The 17,137-nt window shown below is 38.4% G+C and overlaps 1 protein-coding gene across 1 annotated transcript in view; it reads left to right on the top strand.

The window, feature by feature from the left end:
* The window catches only part of zbtb20 (zinc finger and BTB domain containing 20), a 43,628-nt gene that overhangs the window by 12,285 nt on the left and 14,206 nt on the right, over window positions 1-17,137 (top strand). Inside the window, exons 2-3 of the mRNA XM_032576922.1 lie at window positions 10,640-10,798; window positions 13,638-15,158. Of these exons, the coding sequence (XP_032432813.1) occupies window positions 13,658-15,158 (1,501 nt within the window). The 5' untranslated portion in view covers window positions 10,640-10,798; window positions 13,638-13,657. The remainder of the gene's footprint in view (window positions 1-10,639; window positions 10,799-13,637; window positions 15,159-17,137) is intronic.

Genomic DNA, 17,137 nt, shown 5'->3' with positions numbered 1-17,137 from the left:
TGATACACTCAGAGGTAATATGCAACGTCATAAATTTTATTTTTTTTTTCACCATTTTTGTTCCATTTTCCTCTAAAATGCAACAATTGGAGTAACATTGTAAGTCTGCCAGAATCCTTTCAGCTGCCAAATATTGACAGTTTCGTGTTCAGGAAGCTGAACCTTGAACCCAAGACATGCGGCTAGAACTTCAGGATTGAGCTTGTGCTGCTTGATGCCTCCCCACCCCTGTGCGTTTGTGAATGCTCAGCTCCTCGCGGCAGCTGCACGAGGGAGCACGAGCCGGTGGACCCTTGTGCAGCTGCTGGTGAAACACATGGCACTAAACTCCTGAATCTGCTTACAATCACATTCACAAAGTGGCAGAGTAATGCAGATTTGCTATTGGTGGCGAAGCTGCCTGTCAGATTACAACCAGCATGGTGTGACGTGTATTCGGATTGTCTTTGTCAAGTAGTGATAGAAAACAATTGTTCACTTATGTATGCGTGTCTTATCAATGACGGTGCGGTTATAAAACTTGTTGCAACATCAATACTTTTTTATTTCCAGTGACCATTTAAGAACTGACCATGTTCAGAGGCTGTGCTGTTCTCCATGGTGCAAGACGAACTCGCCCATTACCAAAAGCTACACATTGTCTTTTATTTAATCAGCACAAAGCGCCTTTTCTGCTCATTTATCTCCTAAGGACACAGAGTCAGAAGACACTTTGTTTTCTTTATAAGATATGAAGGCCTTATGTCCCCGCTGTACTGCACAATTTACTTCATGAGGTCCTGCTTACTGTAATAGTTTTTTTTTTTTTTTTATCAAACTTGAAATGTTACATGGTGGCAACTGGCATGAGCCAGTACAGGATTCTCACAATATAACAATTTTGAGAGAAAAATACAGCAGTTTTGTGACATTTACACTAAGTTTGAAACACAAATATTTAACGTGATCCTGTCACTTTTTGTTTATAAACAGGAGTACTAAATAACTTAACAAATGAATTGTAATGGTTGTAATAGTGCTACCAGTAACATTAACCTTTACAATCTTGATATATGGACTTAAGCAAAATACAGAATATAATAGCCTTTGTGAAATTTTGCTCTTCATTCAACAATAGTACTTTAACAAACAGATTTTCTCTGGTTAATTTGTCAAGCTGTCTGAATGGATGGCTAGCCTGCAGTCTGTTGCTTTACAGACATGCTTAGGATGGTCTATTATCATATAATTTATCATCATCAAGTTAAAAATATATAATATCATATTACATTATTTATCTCGAAAACATTAAGCCTAAATTTATATTAGAGGGACCAAAATATTACCATGGTCTGGGAACTCCTTTTTTTAAGTTTTGCTTTCATGAGGGCAACAATTAATTAATATATTACATTTCATTTTAGACCAGTATTTGTATTTGTGCTGACAGTAGAACTATGACAATTCTTTCAAAATACCTTTTATTGTAATTTTTATGGTTTCTGCTATAAGTACCGATAAAATTTGCTGTCAGATTTTAAGCTTTTTTTTCTGCCTGCATCAGATGGAAGTGGGGAAGCACTGCATTTACTTTATGCCTCAAACTCTGTCACACTGGAACTTATTCTGGCACCATTTGTAGGACCTTTAACTGTAGTAATGGTGAACCATAAAATTATATCAGCTTTTAATCTGTAACTTTTTAAAACCTTGATATGTCTTGATAGTGGTAAACTGGCCATGTGTATGGTGGTTATTAGTAGGTGTGTGACAAGCTCTTAAGGCACAAGATGTGGAGATACCAAAACATCACAATTTTTCTCAACAAAGTGAAGTCTGTCTTTCAAAGCACTACAGTTGCCTTCAAAATGTTATTTTGTTTGTCTGGCCTAAGCTTTTGTTGTGAGATCTCAAAATGAATAAGTGTAACTTTGTGGATTCATATTTGAGGCTCTTATTTTGAAATAAGAAAATAAAAATCCCTGTTGAGTTGGCCTTTTGTGTAGACAGTTGGCTAATAACGATTGCTCATCTGGTTTTCCTGACAATGCCTGGTTACGTAACCAATGACGAAGCCACCACAATAACGATCTGTTAGCACCGTGAAAATACGGCTAACCATTAACTGCTAACAATGCTAAAACTAGCATCTGGATTAAAGGATGCAATAAAAGGCTATTTCCCACGTTTTAATGTGTATTATTATTTAGTAATAAAAGCACACTAGACTGACATGAGCATTAAAAAACTTAAACATGGCTGAGATATTTTTGTCTAGAACCTGATTACAGGACAAAACTTGCAAAACTTTTAGTTTCCAAATAAAATATTTCCACAAAAATATCAATAAAATCTCACTTGATCTCATTGTCCCAAACACAACATTCTGCATCATCTCATGATTTGTGAGCTGGGTGTATGGTCACACCCATACTCATTACTGTAATAACCAGTAATGGATAGAAATCTCCTCCATAAGCACCTGTGTAGGTCCATGAAGACCTCTTATTGGCCTGTGAGGTCTCGCTTTAGAGAGCCAAAATGCCCTTGACTTGTGTAGTAGCTGTAGAGAGGCGGACTCTTGTGCCTAAACGATAACTCTTGAATTTAACATTAATCACTTCGAGGGTGGGGGTGGTGGGGGGGCTCAGAGGTGTATTTGGAGTTTGTCATATGAGTAGTCAGATGTTTCATTTTTGGTCAAATGCTCATTATCAAAAGCGGAGCCATTTGCCAACTCTAAGATTTTTTTTTTGGTCAAATGCCTCTCTGTTCCATCACCAAAGCAACGCACAATCTTTAATTTAAATGGCCCTGTGCCAGAGCGGGCTGTTTGTTTTCTGGTGCTAGATGAGTCTTCGTTAAAAGCAGAGAGAGAATTTCACTGATGGCACCGATTCTTCAGTATTTATATGGACTTTGACTTGAAAAGTGTATTATCCCCCTATCTGTCAAAGCACAATGAAGCTGCTGTGGATAACAGGGCATGGTGAATGTGTTCTTTCCATAAAATGAAGATCATCAGAAACAAGCTGTTCTGCTAAATATATATATATATATATATATATATATATATATATATTGAAGACAGTTACTTTAACTGTCTTCAACTTGCGTAATGTTTTGAAGTGTTTATTATTATTATATGCTTCAGGAATTCATTTGAGAGCCTCACATCCTGTCACAATGAGCGCTTTTCTGTCGGACCGAATGCCTTAACAAATTAATCTGCTTTTCTGTTTGAGACGTTTTATTGGCAGTGGAACTAATCGCGAACAGTCAGATTAAATTTAGGGTGCTTTACGGCGTTAGCACGCGTCCCTCTGATGCAGAGAAAAGCACAATCATAATACTGGTCACTCAAGCACTTTGAGCTTAACAGTGGTCATAACATTTCTCTGGTGTAATTACTGCATGACACCCTGACCGAAGAGGAGGAGGGCGTTTATTCATGTGAATTTGCTAAATGAATGATTTTTTTTGTTTGTGTGTTTAAACTCAAGTTTTGAAGGTTGGCCCTTCTCTTCCATCCTCTTATTTTTAAAGCTCATAAAATTCCAGTTTGTAGGAGTGTTTGCAAAATTTCTTTCAAACCAGAAGAGATCACTGTTTAATTTATTGAAAACTATAGCTTTAGTGACGCCCCCTAAGGTTTCAGCCAAAGGAGAAGTAGAAATGAAAAAAGAAAAATGTAAATGTTGTGTGAACATGTTGGCTTCTCTTGTCAGCAGCCTACGTGTTCTTGTTGATGATTTTCAAGCGTCTGCTGTAAAGGCAAATCAATTAAATCTTGACACTGCGATTTGTTTTCTGCTGCCTTTTTTTTTTTTCCTGTAGCGTATACGAGTTAGATGCATTACTTAAGTGTTAAGTGCTTCACTGCATTATAGAGAAACACTCAAAGGTAATAAGACACACGGTGCTCTGAATTACTTGGATTTAATCAGCAATCACAACTTTGTTGGCTGGAGATGAATAATTTTTAATAAATTATTATGGTGTAAATAGAGGAGAGCTGCGATCCTTCAATGTTCTTTGACATTTAATTCTATTTTTTTGAACTTTTTTTAGGAGACATTAGTGATAACAATGAGTTGTGCCTGGATACTGTTTGTCAGGTGAACATAGCGTACCTTTATCAAACACGCCCTCTTCTAACCCCTATCAAATCTGCACCCTTATTGCTGAACATTTCAAAGTACTGTGCTTTATATATTTACACAGTGCACTGAGTTGCACTGGATCCCAAAGTGAGAAAGCTTGATTTTGCCTGGATAGAAGACTGAAATGAGTTATTACTCTTCAAACAGAAGAGTAGGCATAGTGGAGGCTGCAAGCAAAAACTTCAACACAACACTCTGCATGTGTGCAAGTCTCCATCGGATCCACGGAGATGCCGCGTGCACAGGCGAAGACACGAGTTTCTCCACGGTGCCCTGTGGCCCCTTTGTCCCTAGATTTAAATGCACAAGGCCCCTTGAATATATGCCCGTAGTGTTTGTGCGCTGTAAGCATTATTTGCATATTCAACATGTACATTATTCACGTGGCTGATACCGCTCCTTTCATAATCGGGCCTCATGTGTCTCTTTTCAGACCCATCCCCCATCCTCACCATTTTAACCCCCAATCCCCCCCCGCTTCTTGATTAACTAATGTCCAATTTGATGCAGCGTATTTCAGGAGCTTGTCACCTAATGCAGGCAGCTGATTAACCTGGAGTCTGGCTGGTGAAGTTGCAATCCCCGTCCTGTCTTAATTTCTTTTTTTTTGTGTGTGTGTGTGTGTCTCTCACCCCCCTTCTCCCTCTCCTCCCCGTCCTCCGCCCCTCCTCAGCCTTTTGTTGTGGTGGCAGCAGCGGAGCATGCATTGCATTGGGGCGGTCTGAAGCATTGTGTCTGATTTCCAGCAGACAAAACTGACCTCTGGGGATTTATTGACAGTAAACTCCACAGAGGCAGACACAGAGCTGGGAGAGCATAGACGCAGCTAGAGAGGCGTGGGGTGAGTGGGGGTCGTTGGGGAAGGTTTGTAAGGAAAGAGGCAAAAAAAAAAGGAGAGGGTATTTGGGGGGGGCACGGACGGACACGTAGACGTATGGAGCAAAAGAGTTTAGACACCATGAAACAGGAAGCAGGTAGAGACACAAACGGAGGGAAAAATCAATACAGCGTGCCGAGGGGTGCAAACATGTGGAATTAAGTTCGATTTCCAAATTTTTTTTCTTTCTATACTGTTTTCTATTGGCAAGTGAGAGAAAATGGCCGCCTCCTACGAGGATCTAATTAATTTTGAAGGATCATCAGCCCCTTTAGTCCGAGGCAGGGTACAGGAGGGGAGGGTGGGGAGGCAGACCCCTGGGCTGATTAGAATTCACTGCAGGTAGGCGCTGGCTGCTGCTCACCCACTGTGTCACGGCTAAAATGGAACCACTGTTGTGAGTGGCAGTCTGGGCAACAGTAGCCTGCCTTCCCCTGGCCTGCTCCTTTGTTGCCAGCATTCACCTCACTTTACCCCTCAGGCAGGTGAATCTACATGTCTGGATGGGAAAGGAAAGCCAAACTGGGAATATATATATACGCACACACACACGCCTACACACATGTTTGCATTGTCAAAAACAAAAAAACAAAGAATAAAGGGTCAGTGGCAGCAGGATACAGTTGCATCTTCAGTTAACCCCTGCAGGGAAAGTAAAAAGGTCAAATATTTACTGTTGGGGATAGATTTAGGTATTTAACTAAATATGTGTAGGATGACTACACAAAGGGCTACAAAATATAATATTTTTATTTGTTTGATTTTCACAAGAAAATAAATGAAAAACATTTCCGCAATGGGGGAGAAGTTCGTAGGTCGTTTAAAACAGTGATGTTATTAAAATTTGGGCTTTTTTTCCCTGTTCGGTTCAGACTGGAATTCTTTTTTTGTTATTCATTAGAGGTGTAACAACACACGCAGCGTATGAGATAAGACAAAATGCAATGTTAGGGTCATGATAATAACACAAGGTCAGATTTTAGAAAACGTTTTTGAAAAACAAACAAAAAAAAACACAGTTTTTACTTTACCAATAGAGTAAAGGCTTCAGTTGTATATAATATTCAGTGTTAAGTCCTAAACCATTCATATCATTGAAGATCTAAGCTTAGCAGCAATCTTTTAATGTGGAAAAGTATTTCTTTCTGACTGTGAAAAATACTAATGTTTTAGAGCGGCCCAATAGTACTTACATATTTCTGACAACAGGTTACCAAACCACTTCAATGTGAAGGGAAAGATTTTTATCTTCTGGACGTATAGATCTGAAATACGGGTTACAGGAAGAGTGTTTTACCTTTATTCACCCTTTTACAATGCACATTTAAAATATTAACACACATAGTAAAATGCTTCACATCAGTTCAACTCTTCATTAATTCATACCTCAATATTAATTCATACTCATTGAGATTTCATCCCTTCCTACTTGTTTCTAATTGAATACAAACCATTTTATACCCATGTACTTAAAGTATGGTGAATAACTATTTAATTTATTATTTTTTTCTGTACAAACTTTAAGGGTGGCCTCCCACCCTCAAACATCTGGAACTGATCAACAAAGATAAATTGTCAAAGTGCAAGTGAGCACAAGCAAACAGCTGGCTAGCAATTATGACAATAGTTTGACTGACTGTTCCACTGGATATTGAGAAGGGTATAAATAGTGTGTTGTTGTGTTTAATAAAATTGTAAATGAACAATTTTTAAATTCAAAATTAGTACTCTTTGTATATTGTTTCTAACAGGAAATGAGACGGGCATCGCTCCAAATATATTAACACTCCTTAGTTGTATGGAAATCATTTTAAATCTAAATTTGTCATGTTTATTAATAGAGGTAGGCAATATGAGTTTAAAATTTTATTACAATATTTTATTACTGATGTGATAATGACAAAAGTGACGATAAGAATTATTTATTACTTATTTTTTATGGGCACAGCAATCATAGCACCACAAACTGGAAAACATTCCCATTTGTAATGTGCCTCTTTTGGAAACCAGTAACTGCATTTAATCATATTTTTAAATTTATTGATATTCATTGATACCCTCATTGAACAAACAGTGGAGAAAATAAAAAAAAAAATAGTAATTCCGACAATACAGACAGTTTTGGAGGTTTTAAACATCATAAGTTGGCAATTATTGTGAAAATAATAATTCAACAATCTTAATATAATAAATGACAAATAAATGCCTAATCCCAGTTTTTAATATAATATATTAATTATTCAACTCTGCCAATAAAGCTTATTCTCATTACAATTGATCAAAAATAAAAACTTATTAAGAAAACACTCTAAAACACTTTAGCTACGTATATGGTTTCTAATTCCTAATGGTGGGAATCAAACGGCGATACAAATTGGCAAAAATAATTGCAGTAAAGGATAAAATCTGCAGCATAAGTAGGGATAATCTTGTGATCCCTTGATTTTGTGATGGATTCAAAACTGATACTTTATCAGAGAAGCTGTCACGTTTTAGTTTTGTTTAAACAAATGAGATTTTATGCTGTGCAACAAGATTTTTTTTTTTTGCATGTTTTTTTCATACCCAAATCTTCACATGAAAATTAGTTCTGACTAGTGGTAGAAAAATTGTATTCAACAGTACAGTTGCACCAGATTTTTACAGGTTTTGAGCAAAACATATATGCTACTCGATTAAACTCTTAGTTTATTTTGACATGTTTACTAGAATTTATCTTCATAAATAATGAAAATACTGTACGGTAAGGGAGGAGCATAGGCCAAAAAGGTATATAAAGTCCACATTTTCTACTTAACAGGGATGTAATAGTATATATCAATATTATGACACTTTTCAAACTCATCAAAGTGATCAGTTTATCTTTAGCAAAGACATAGTTAGCAGCAGTTAAAGTTAAAGTAATTTGTTTCACCATGGTATTACTTTCATCAATATGTTCTACATTACATATCTATAGTAGAAAAAAATGCAGTCTTCACTGTGAACACGGAATGTGCCCACCATTAAGAGCGGTTCACCTTAAGGTGTTTTATTTGGATTTAAAGAATGCTATGTGAAGGTCACAGTGGTTTAAACATGGTAAAGACCCTTATTGAGGTTTTGCTGTGTTCATGTTTGAAAATGGAGACATAAACAGTCATGTACTCATTCTGGGTGTCTTGCCAAAAATACACTGATACAAAGTCTGTAGTCCAACTATAACTCTTGACAAACTGCAACAAGTTTAGCAGTCAAGCCAAATTGAGAAATGTTTTCTTACTGTGATTTAGCATTGACAGCTATGTAGTTAGCATCTGCTAGAGGAGGCGATTATTCTTGTAGTTTACTTTTGCTTGTATGGTTAAGATGTCTTCAGAATGCCTTATTTGCACATTTGTAAGGTGAAAAGTGGAGCTGTATTAAAAACTTGGCGCTCTATGGTGATTAAAATATTCACGCTGAGCTCGCATCTGCAGGTACACGTTTGACACGATGTGGTTGATTAACAACCAAGAAACTGAGAGTTTTTAATAGGAAGGTAGCTGAAGATGGCTTCAGTGATAATTTTATTTTCAAACATTGAGGCTAACCATACTAATACTTCACTACCATTCTATTTATTGAGATCACTATTTCTTTTTATACTTTAGTCACTTTGTGAATCTGCAGAAAAAAAGAGAAAAGTGAAACTGGTGTGTCAGACCAGCAGTATAGAGCTAAGCTGTGTAAAATGTGCTTCACACATGGCCTCTCTCTCTCACTCTATCTGCTTTGGCAACTCGTCTGCGCTTTCTAATTCTTTGCGATCTAGTATCATCATATCGCCCAACCCCGCTACATGGAAAAATCAAGAGATTCGTTGTGGTTTTATTTGCATGGCTATGAAGTGATTTATTTACAGTTGGCACAAAATGGTGGGAACAAATTGGCTTAGGGATAAACTGATACGGAGCCATTAAAGTCCTTAAAAAGAAAGTCAGATTCAGAAGATCTCAAAGAAAAATGGAAATCAGTAATCTTTAAGATAGACATTCTCAAGGTTTGGTGTACATGGTTAATTTAAGCTTAATTACAGAGCTGTAATAGCAAGAATTGTATGAAAATGTCATAGTTAAGGATTTTACTTTGAGGCGTCCTTTGGTCTTGACCAACCGTGCATTTGTGGTTGTTTGCTGTGACACAGAATGATCCATCTCAGTTTAGAGTGATTACCCTCTGCTGTTATACACGCCATTACTTGTCTGCATCAATTATGCTACATGAGAAGCACTTTTCAGGAAACGCACATAGGTGCAGTGAATTCAGAACTTCTCAGAGCGGAGCGTGTGGACTCAGGGTGACCAAGTGAACAGAATCCTTTATGTTTGAACATATTCACCTTTGCTTTTCTCCAAGGTATTATTCTTCACGGCACGGAAAGAGCGTATCCTCTTTGAGGCACATCCATTGCCTAAAATATATCTGTTACCTTGCCACAGAAAAATCTAATATAGATACATTAATTTGCCGGACTGCACGACGTTGTTGGGTTCTTCTTTAGAACTTCTCGAGAGCAGTGAAAGAATAATTTGTCAACACTAATGTGCAGGTCTGGTCAAATCCCAGCCCCGTTCTGGTTACTCAGCAGCCCGGTGTGGTTGCTGGCATTTCAGAAAGAGAACACTTCAATTTAGTGTTGTGGCAAATGGAAGTGGAACCAAATGTGTTTTTTTTTTCATATTCAATTTACCCCACAAAAAAAAAAAAAAAACATTTAAGAGTGTCAGGTCAAACTGAACCCACATTAATGATAAGTGTGTAATTTCCAGATACTTTTAAGGCTTCACTGGTTGTAGTACTTTAATGTATTCTGAACAATGTGACATTAATAAAAAGGAACGTGTCTGAAAATGATTTTTCCCCTGCTTTTATGTATTTTCCCAACTTGCCTGACTCTAAGTGATGTGTTAGTTCGCTGTGGTTTATCTTACACCGTCTTTGTTGCCAGTTTTTGGGGTCAAACATTTGCGTGCTAATGCGTTTGCCGAGTAGAAGAGCGATTGTGTCAGGCTTTCTTGGCGTCACCAAACCAGCACGTCACATGCCTCATGCTGTTGAATGCCTTTCTTGTGATTTCCAGTGAAAGCCTTGCATGTTTAATATTTGTCTCATCTCCATTATATTATAGCCTAAATTTGCTCCACATCTGTATGCAGTGTTACACAGGTTACATTTTGGACTAAGGATAAACCTATCATGATTTAGATTTGTTCAAAATCATTCTTTAAACAAAAGGCCACCCTTGAAATTTTGGAGAATGTAAGATTTTTTTTATTTTTTTGACAAGGGTGTGGCTTTGTTATCCTGCAGTTGAGAGAGAGAGAGAGAAAAAAAAAAAAAACTGGCACCAAAGGCAAAATCATTTTCAACCTTGATTTGTGATTTTGAAGTCATGTGATCACAGAAACGTCCACTCGCTTTGCCGTAAAAACTCTTCACACATCTGTTGCAGCACGTCTGTGGCAGATATTCCTGTTACTGTGGCTCTGGGTTCATTAAGGGAGTGGCAACATCGACAGGCAGAATGTGGCATTAAGATTTGTCTTTGTCTTTTCTCCCCCCCTCTCTCTTCCCCTTCCCTCCTCTCCAAACACTGTAGCAGAGGAACACATGATTTGGACAGAGAAGACTGACAGCCTTGCCTAGCACCAGGCCACTGATCAGCCATCTCCACCAGCAAATTGACCCGCTCTTCATCACCAGCCTCACAAGCATTTTCATAAAAAAAAACAAAAAAACAAAAAACCATCATCTAACTGTGAGTAATGGGGCAGCTTCATTTTTTTGACATCACTATTTTAATTGTAATTTTGTTTAGAAAGTAAATGTGCCATTTAATAATAGCGTACTACTTTCTGGGTGAGATTTGTAATTATTTATTTAAATGTTTTTGACACATATTGAGTAAAGATATAGTTATGGAAAAATTCTGCTGGATTTTCATGTGCCTTTATTCATTTTTCAGTGTCACGAGTAGTAAATTTTTTTAATTACTCTGAAGTATTTTAGAAAAAACTCGGTCAAAGATGACAGCTTTAGTAAGTAACAGCACAATACTTGACAAGCATTACGTGCCAACTAAATTAATTTTGTAGCAGCTTTAAATATCTCAGTTTTCCTCTTCCTCCCTATTTCATTTGGATTTTCCTTTTTGTATCTGCTCACTGAGGGGAAAAAGCACATTAGGTTATCTCTGATCAGCTAGGCCACATTTAGTGTATTGAAGGGATAGTTAGAAAACGGCATCATTGTGAACACATGGCTGACAAAAGAGGCCTGTTGTCCTTTTAGCCCAGTGCGCCACCTAAAGGCTATTTTAGGCACTTCAGAATAAAGCTGAACAGCAGCGCTTAATAAGAGAACCCTCCTAATTATTTTTCGTTAGGTTGAACTATAACTTTTCTGCATCAGGCATAGTAATATGCAGCAACATTGTCAATGTAAATAAAAACATTCATTCTTTTAGGCATACTGTTTTTTTATGTCATTAAATGTATTTTAATATTAATTATTTAGTTTGTTTTACTAGGATATATATATCTATATCTATCTAGATATATCTAGATATATATATCTACATATATCTAGATATCTATCTAGATAGATATAGATATATAGATATAGGTTTTAGAGTTCTGTAAAACCTGGTTGGCCAACATGTTACTGCCATCTGTAAACGGTAAGCGTCTTCTTGGTGAACAGAACAAAAAGTTCCTTTATTTCAGTAATTCAATTCAAAGCATGAAATTCATCTGTTATATAAAATCATTACACAAAGACTGATACATTTCAAGTGTTTATTTCTGTTTATTTTTGATGATTATAAAATGGAGGCGATCAGCCTGTGGCTTTGCTGAGGTGTTCAGAAGCCCAGTTTGCTTTAATAAAAGCCTTCAGCTCATCTGCATTGTAGGTTTAGTGAATTTCATGTTCCTCTTGACATTACTCCGTTGATTCTCTATAGGGATATTTTGCTGGCCAATGTAGCTCAGTTATACCATGGTCATTAAAGCAAGTATTAGTAGTGGACAATGTGGGCACCAAGTCCTACCTGATAATAAAACCAGCATCTCCCTAAAGCTTGTCAGAAGAGGGAAGCATAGCAACCATGAATCATGAATATCTTAATGGACAGCTGCATTGATAAAGCACATTAGACTAACAACAGCAGATGACTTGATTTCCCAAATCCCTTTTCTCTTCGCCTCATGTAAGATGCTTCTACTGTCGTCTCTGGTTCAGCTTAAGACGAGGAATGTAAAAGTAGTGGCACGTCATCCATGTTTTGTAAACTTACAACCATTCACCCTCCAGTATGATTTTCCCTCCTTTCAAATTATACATGACAAAATGTCTAATCTGACTTGTGTGATGTAAACTAACCTTAATCTACTCGTGGTTAGGTTTCACAGAGTGCGGTCTTCTGCTGCCTCTGCCTCTCCGTCCCACAATCCTGTATTTCCCCTTAAATTACCGCGATCACAGGTTTGCGAGTTAAATATATTTTTGGGGTTGTTTGTAGTATGCCTAGTATGCATCAGTGTAGACTCTGTAGACAGATTTAAATAAGTAATTAGATTTATTAAGCAATCCAAATTCAGATGAAGCCCAAAATGTAGAGATTAATGTTAGTTAAAATTTAGAGACCGGTTGGAGGGACAAAACCAATAAAGCCCTGGACAGCGTCCCTCATTTTCCAATGTAAGCATATTATCACAATCACATGTTCCACATTGACGTCTTGTTTGGGTCCTGGGTCATATTGTCTTCTTGTCCCTCTGGAATCTTCCTCGTGACTGAATCCATAGATGAACTTGTTGTTCAAACTCAATGTTTTTTGTGTGTGACTTGTTTTCCCTATCATTCCAAAAAGTTTTTTTGTGTGCCCAGACAGTACATCACTGATAGCATGAGTTACTGAGACATAAAGATATGAACTGTTTTCAGACACTACACAAGTACCTTTCTTCTTATTCAGCCTTTATTTAAGCAGGATGAAAAAAACTCCCTGCGATTGCAAGAGTGTCCTGGCAAGTGACAGCAGCACAATTACAGTAATTACTTACAGATAGACACACAGTGTCTTTCAAGATGGATATAGATTTGTAATAGTAGTATAGTTCACCTCCCCGCCGTTTGTCTGGACATCTTAAATTATCGGCCGGTGTAGACCGTAGACTGAAATCATTTCTTGAAAGTGGCCACTGATTCCAGCCATCATCTGCGTTTTGTGAATCTTCCCCAAAGTCTCCAAAGTGCTTCACTTCACAATAATCCCAGGGCTGTGTTTTTTCCTGTTCATCTACCACATAATTTCCTTCCACTCAACTTTCCATCAATTTGCTTGGATATGACAGTCTGAACAATCTGCTTCTTTACCTTTAACAGCTTATCTTCAGTTATTGACACTTTACCCATGATTCTGTAGGTTCCCAATTCATTTTTTAGAAAATATATTTAATTTTTTGAATTGAATTGCTGAAATACACAAAGTTTTTGAAGATATTCAAATTTTTAGACCAGTTAATTGTGAGGTCCGAGCTACGTTTCACGTATGTATTAGTTTTTCAGGGAGTTTTATTGCTCTTTCTTTCCAGGTGACATCAGTTGCAAGGGGATGACCGAGCGCATTCATAACATCAATCTCCACAACTTCAGCAATTCTGTACTTGAGACCCTCAATGAGCAGCGAAACCGCGGGCACTTCTGTGACGTGACCGTTCGGATCCATGGAAGCATGCTGCGAGCTCACCGGTGCGTGCTGGCCGCTGGAAGCCCGTTCTTTCAGGACAAGCTGCTCTTGGGCTACAGCGACATCGAGATTCCCTCTGTGGTCTCAGTGCAATCCATCCAGAAGCTGATTGACTTTATGTACAGTGGAATTCTGCGGGTTTCTCAGTCAGAAGCGCTGCAGATCCTCACCGCTGCCAGCATTCTGCAGATCAAGACCGTCATCGATGAGTGCACCCGCATCGTGTCCCAGAATGTGGGCCTGGCTGGTCCAGGGGGGTTCCCTGTGATACCAGGAGATTCTGGCCAGGAGACACCCCGTGGCACACCAGAGTCTGGCACCTCCGGACCCAGCAGTGATGCAGAGTCAGGCTATATGCAAGTAACATCACAGCAAAGTGTAGATCGTACATACACATCCCTGTACTCCTACCCCGGCCTGTCTCTGCAGAATGGCACCCGAGAGCGGTCACTTTATGTTAACCCCCTGTCAGCAAATTATGATCCAAGCAATCAGAAGGACCAGCAATCTCAAGATCCGCCCTGGATAAACCGCATCCAGGAACGGTCCCAGCAGGTGGAACGCTTCATGTCCAACGCAGAGTCCACTCACTGCCGCAAGCAACCACGTCCGGTACGCATCCAAACAGGAGGGATGCACATAAAGCAGGAGGCCGAAGACGAGTTCACCTGCTACGACATGGGGGACTGCCAAGATGACACTGACCACAACGAAGGTGTGGAGGGCGAATCCAAGGTTGAAAACTTTGACTCAGGGGTCAGCTCCTCCATCAGCACAGAGACGGATACCATGGAGCAGCAGCCGTACCTGACAAGCTTCAGTCGAGACGCGGTTGGGGAAGGGCAGCAAGGCATCGAAGGAGTTCCAGTGCAGATAGAGGTCAGCGACTCGTCCCCAGAGCGGATGCAAAAGACGGAGGACGGGGACACTTCCCACAGCACTAGTGACAGTAGCATGATGCAGCCCCTGCCAAACTCAGTCAAACTCAGTCCCATGTCCCAGTACATGCGCCAGATAGAATCACACACCAGCAACCTGAGGATGCCGATCACCGTGCCCAGCAATTCCCAAGTGATGGGCACCGCCGGAAGCACCTTCCTGCCCACACTCTTCCCCACGCAGCCGTCGAGAGACCACAAGCCTTTCCTTTACCTTCCTGGCCAGCAGCAGCCCCAGTTCGTGGCAGTGCCGCCGCCCGCAATGCCATCATTCCCGAACCCCATGTCGGTACAGCAGGCTCCATCTCAGCAGCAGCAGGCTGCAGGAGGGATCGGTCCGGGTGAAAAGAAGCCCTATGAATGCACTCTCTGCAGTAAGACCTTTACTGCCAAACAGAATTACGTCAAACACATGTTTGTCCATACTGGTAAGTCAAAATGTTAAAATATACATGTTAAATGCTCAATCATATAAATATTTCACTCAGATTGTAACTGTAGACTTAGAGAGTAACAGAATATAAAAGGTTCATCATATGTTGAATAGAGCCATATTTAGTTTTTTGTGAGCTGTTGTATCAGATTATAGCGAGTCTTCATAGAGATCAGTAGACTGGGTTAGAATAAGGCATGGTTTGATATGAAACCAGATATGGTAAAAAGGTTAAGTTAGGTCAAAGGTCAGGTTAAAGAAGGTAGTAATTTGAAAAATTTTCAGTGTTTTCATTTCAAAACGGTTTTAAAGAGCTCACGATTAGGATAAAACATGAAGAAATGATCTCTTTATGTCATTATGCTTTATGTCTTGTTATTTTATATATTATCATAAAAAATAAAATATCTAAACCATCAGAGCCATTTGCATACATTATAAATAATGCATACATCATGTATATAATGCATATTATATACATTATAGATACTATCTTTCCCTGCTTTTTCAATGGAAAGACAACCAAGTTACTTACCTTCAGTTTAGAGGGTCCGCTTGAACTTGTAACAGCCATCACATATTTTTAGGTGAAGAAAGACGGTAGCTGAGACTGCAGTAGTGTAGGTCTCTATAATGATATTTGATTCTTAAGAACCGCCCCTCAAGCGTCAACGCCAGAGCAGTGACAGAGAATTGAAGCTGAAAAACAACCGAAACATATAGTGTTGTCATCTGTTATCGGGATGATTTTTTTTTACAGACAGAAAGATTAAATGTTTGAGGTTTTTAAAGATTAAGACAAGTCAAACTGAAAATCAGCCAATTCACCAGACGATTTATCTATTCATTTTACAGAGAGAACATTATCTTTAACCTATATAAAATGTTGGTGTTGTTTAAAGGTGGCAGAAAAAAATCTAAACAATTTTTGATCATAGTTGACTTAGAGAGTTCTTTAGTGAAAGTAAGAGATTGACTCCTCATAAGCTTTCCACAGAAAGCCACTTCAAGAAATTCAAAACTATCCTTTTAAAACAAAATATGAAGACTCAGAAACAAACTGTATGAATATCTTACCATCTGCACCAGTCAAACTACTTTGATTAAATAATAAAATTGTAAGTATTTAGCACATAAACTGAATGACTGATTAACTGCCTTATAAAATAATGCTTATATGGTCACACCTGAAAAGTGTCTTTATCATTTCTGCTTGACTTTACAATGTCAGTAGAGTTATTTATTTAATCAACGTCAACGTCATCAATTTGATACTTGGGAAACCATCATCACAAAGGAAAAGATTCAAATATCATATAATTAGATGGTCCCATAAAAAAGCCTTTTCAAACAACCATTATTATTCATTACAATCCATTTCCTGTCCAGAAGCACTCGCTTTGGAGGCTACTGACACAGCAGCATACAGAAGAGATAATAAATCATGGATCGATCACTCAACAAGATTAAATCTGAATAATGTATGGCAACCAAGGATTAATTATGTTTACAAATTTTGTGAAAAAGAAGTTTTCTATGAGGTAAAACCCTGTGTGTTTTTAAATTGAAGCTTTCCCCACATTTTCTGCAGCAAGCAGCACGTAGTGGAATAAAAAATTAAAACAAAGCTAGCTCAGGTTTACTTCTAGCTTAAGGTGGTTCTGCACACAATCCTGCAACATATTCCATGTATAGAGACTGCTGGCAGCATTTCAGGACAATTAAGGGTCAAAAAATTGACTTGACTCTCTTCCAAATCACTTATTTGCTCATTTTTTGTCTTCAATAGCTTGCTATATGCTTTTAGAAAGCTTGATATACACCCCACACTATGAGGATGCTGAAATCCTTCATTAAAAATGACCGCACCACACAGATTTTGACATTTCAGTCAAAGCCCTCATCAAGTTGGCTGTTTACACGATGAACAGATGGAGCTAAATTAGCTTTAGAAACGAAGATGGGAATAGAATG

This window comes from Xiphophorus hellerii, chromosome 11, assembly GCF_003331165.1.
Source record: "Xiphophorus hellerii strain 12219 chromosome 11, Xiphophorus_hellerii-4.1, whole genome shotgun sequence".
Taxonomy (NCBI): Eukaryota; Metazoa; Chordata; class Actinopteri; order Cyprinodontiformes; family Poeciliidae; genus Xiphophorus; species Xiphophorus hellerii.
The sequence above is the reverse complement of the archived record's forward strand: the minus strand, read 5'-3'. Positions and strand labels throughout refer to the sequence as shown.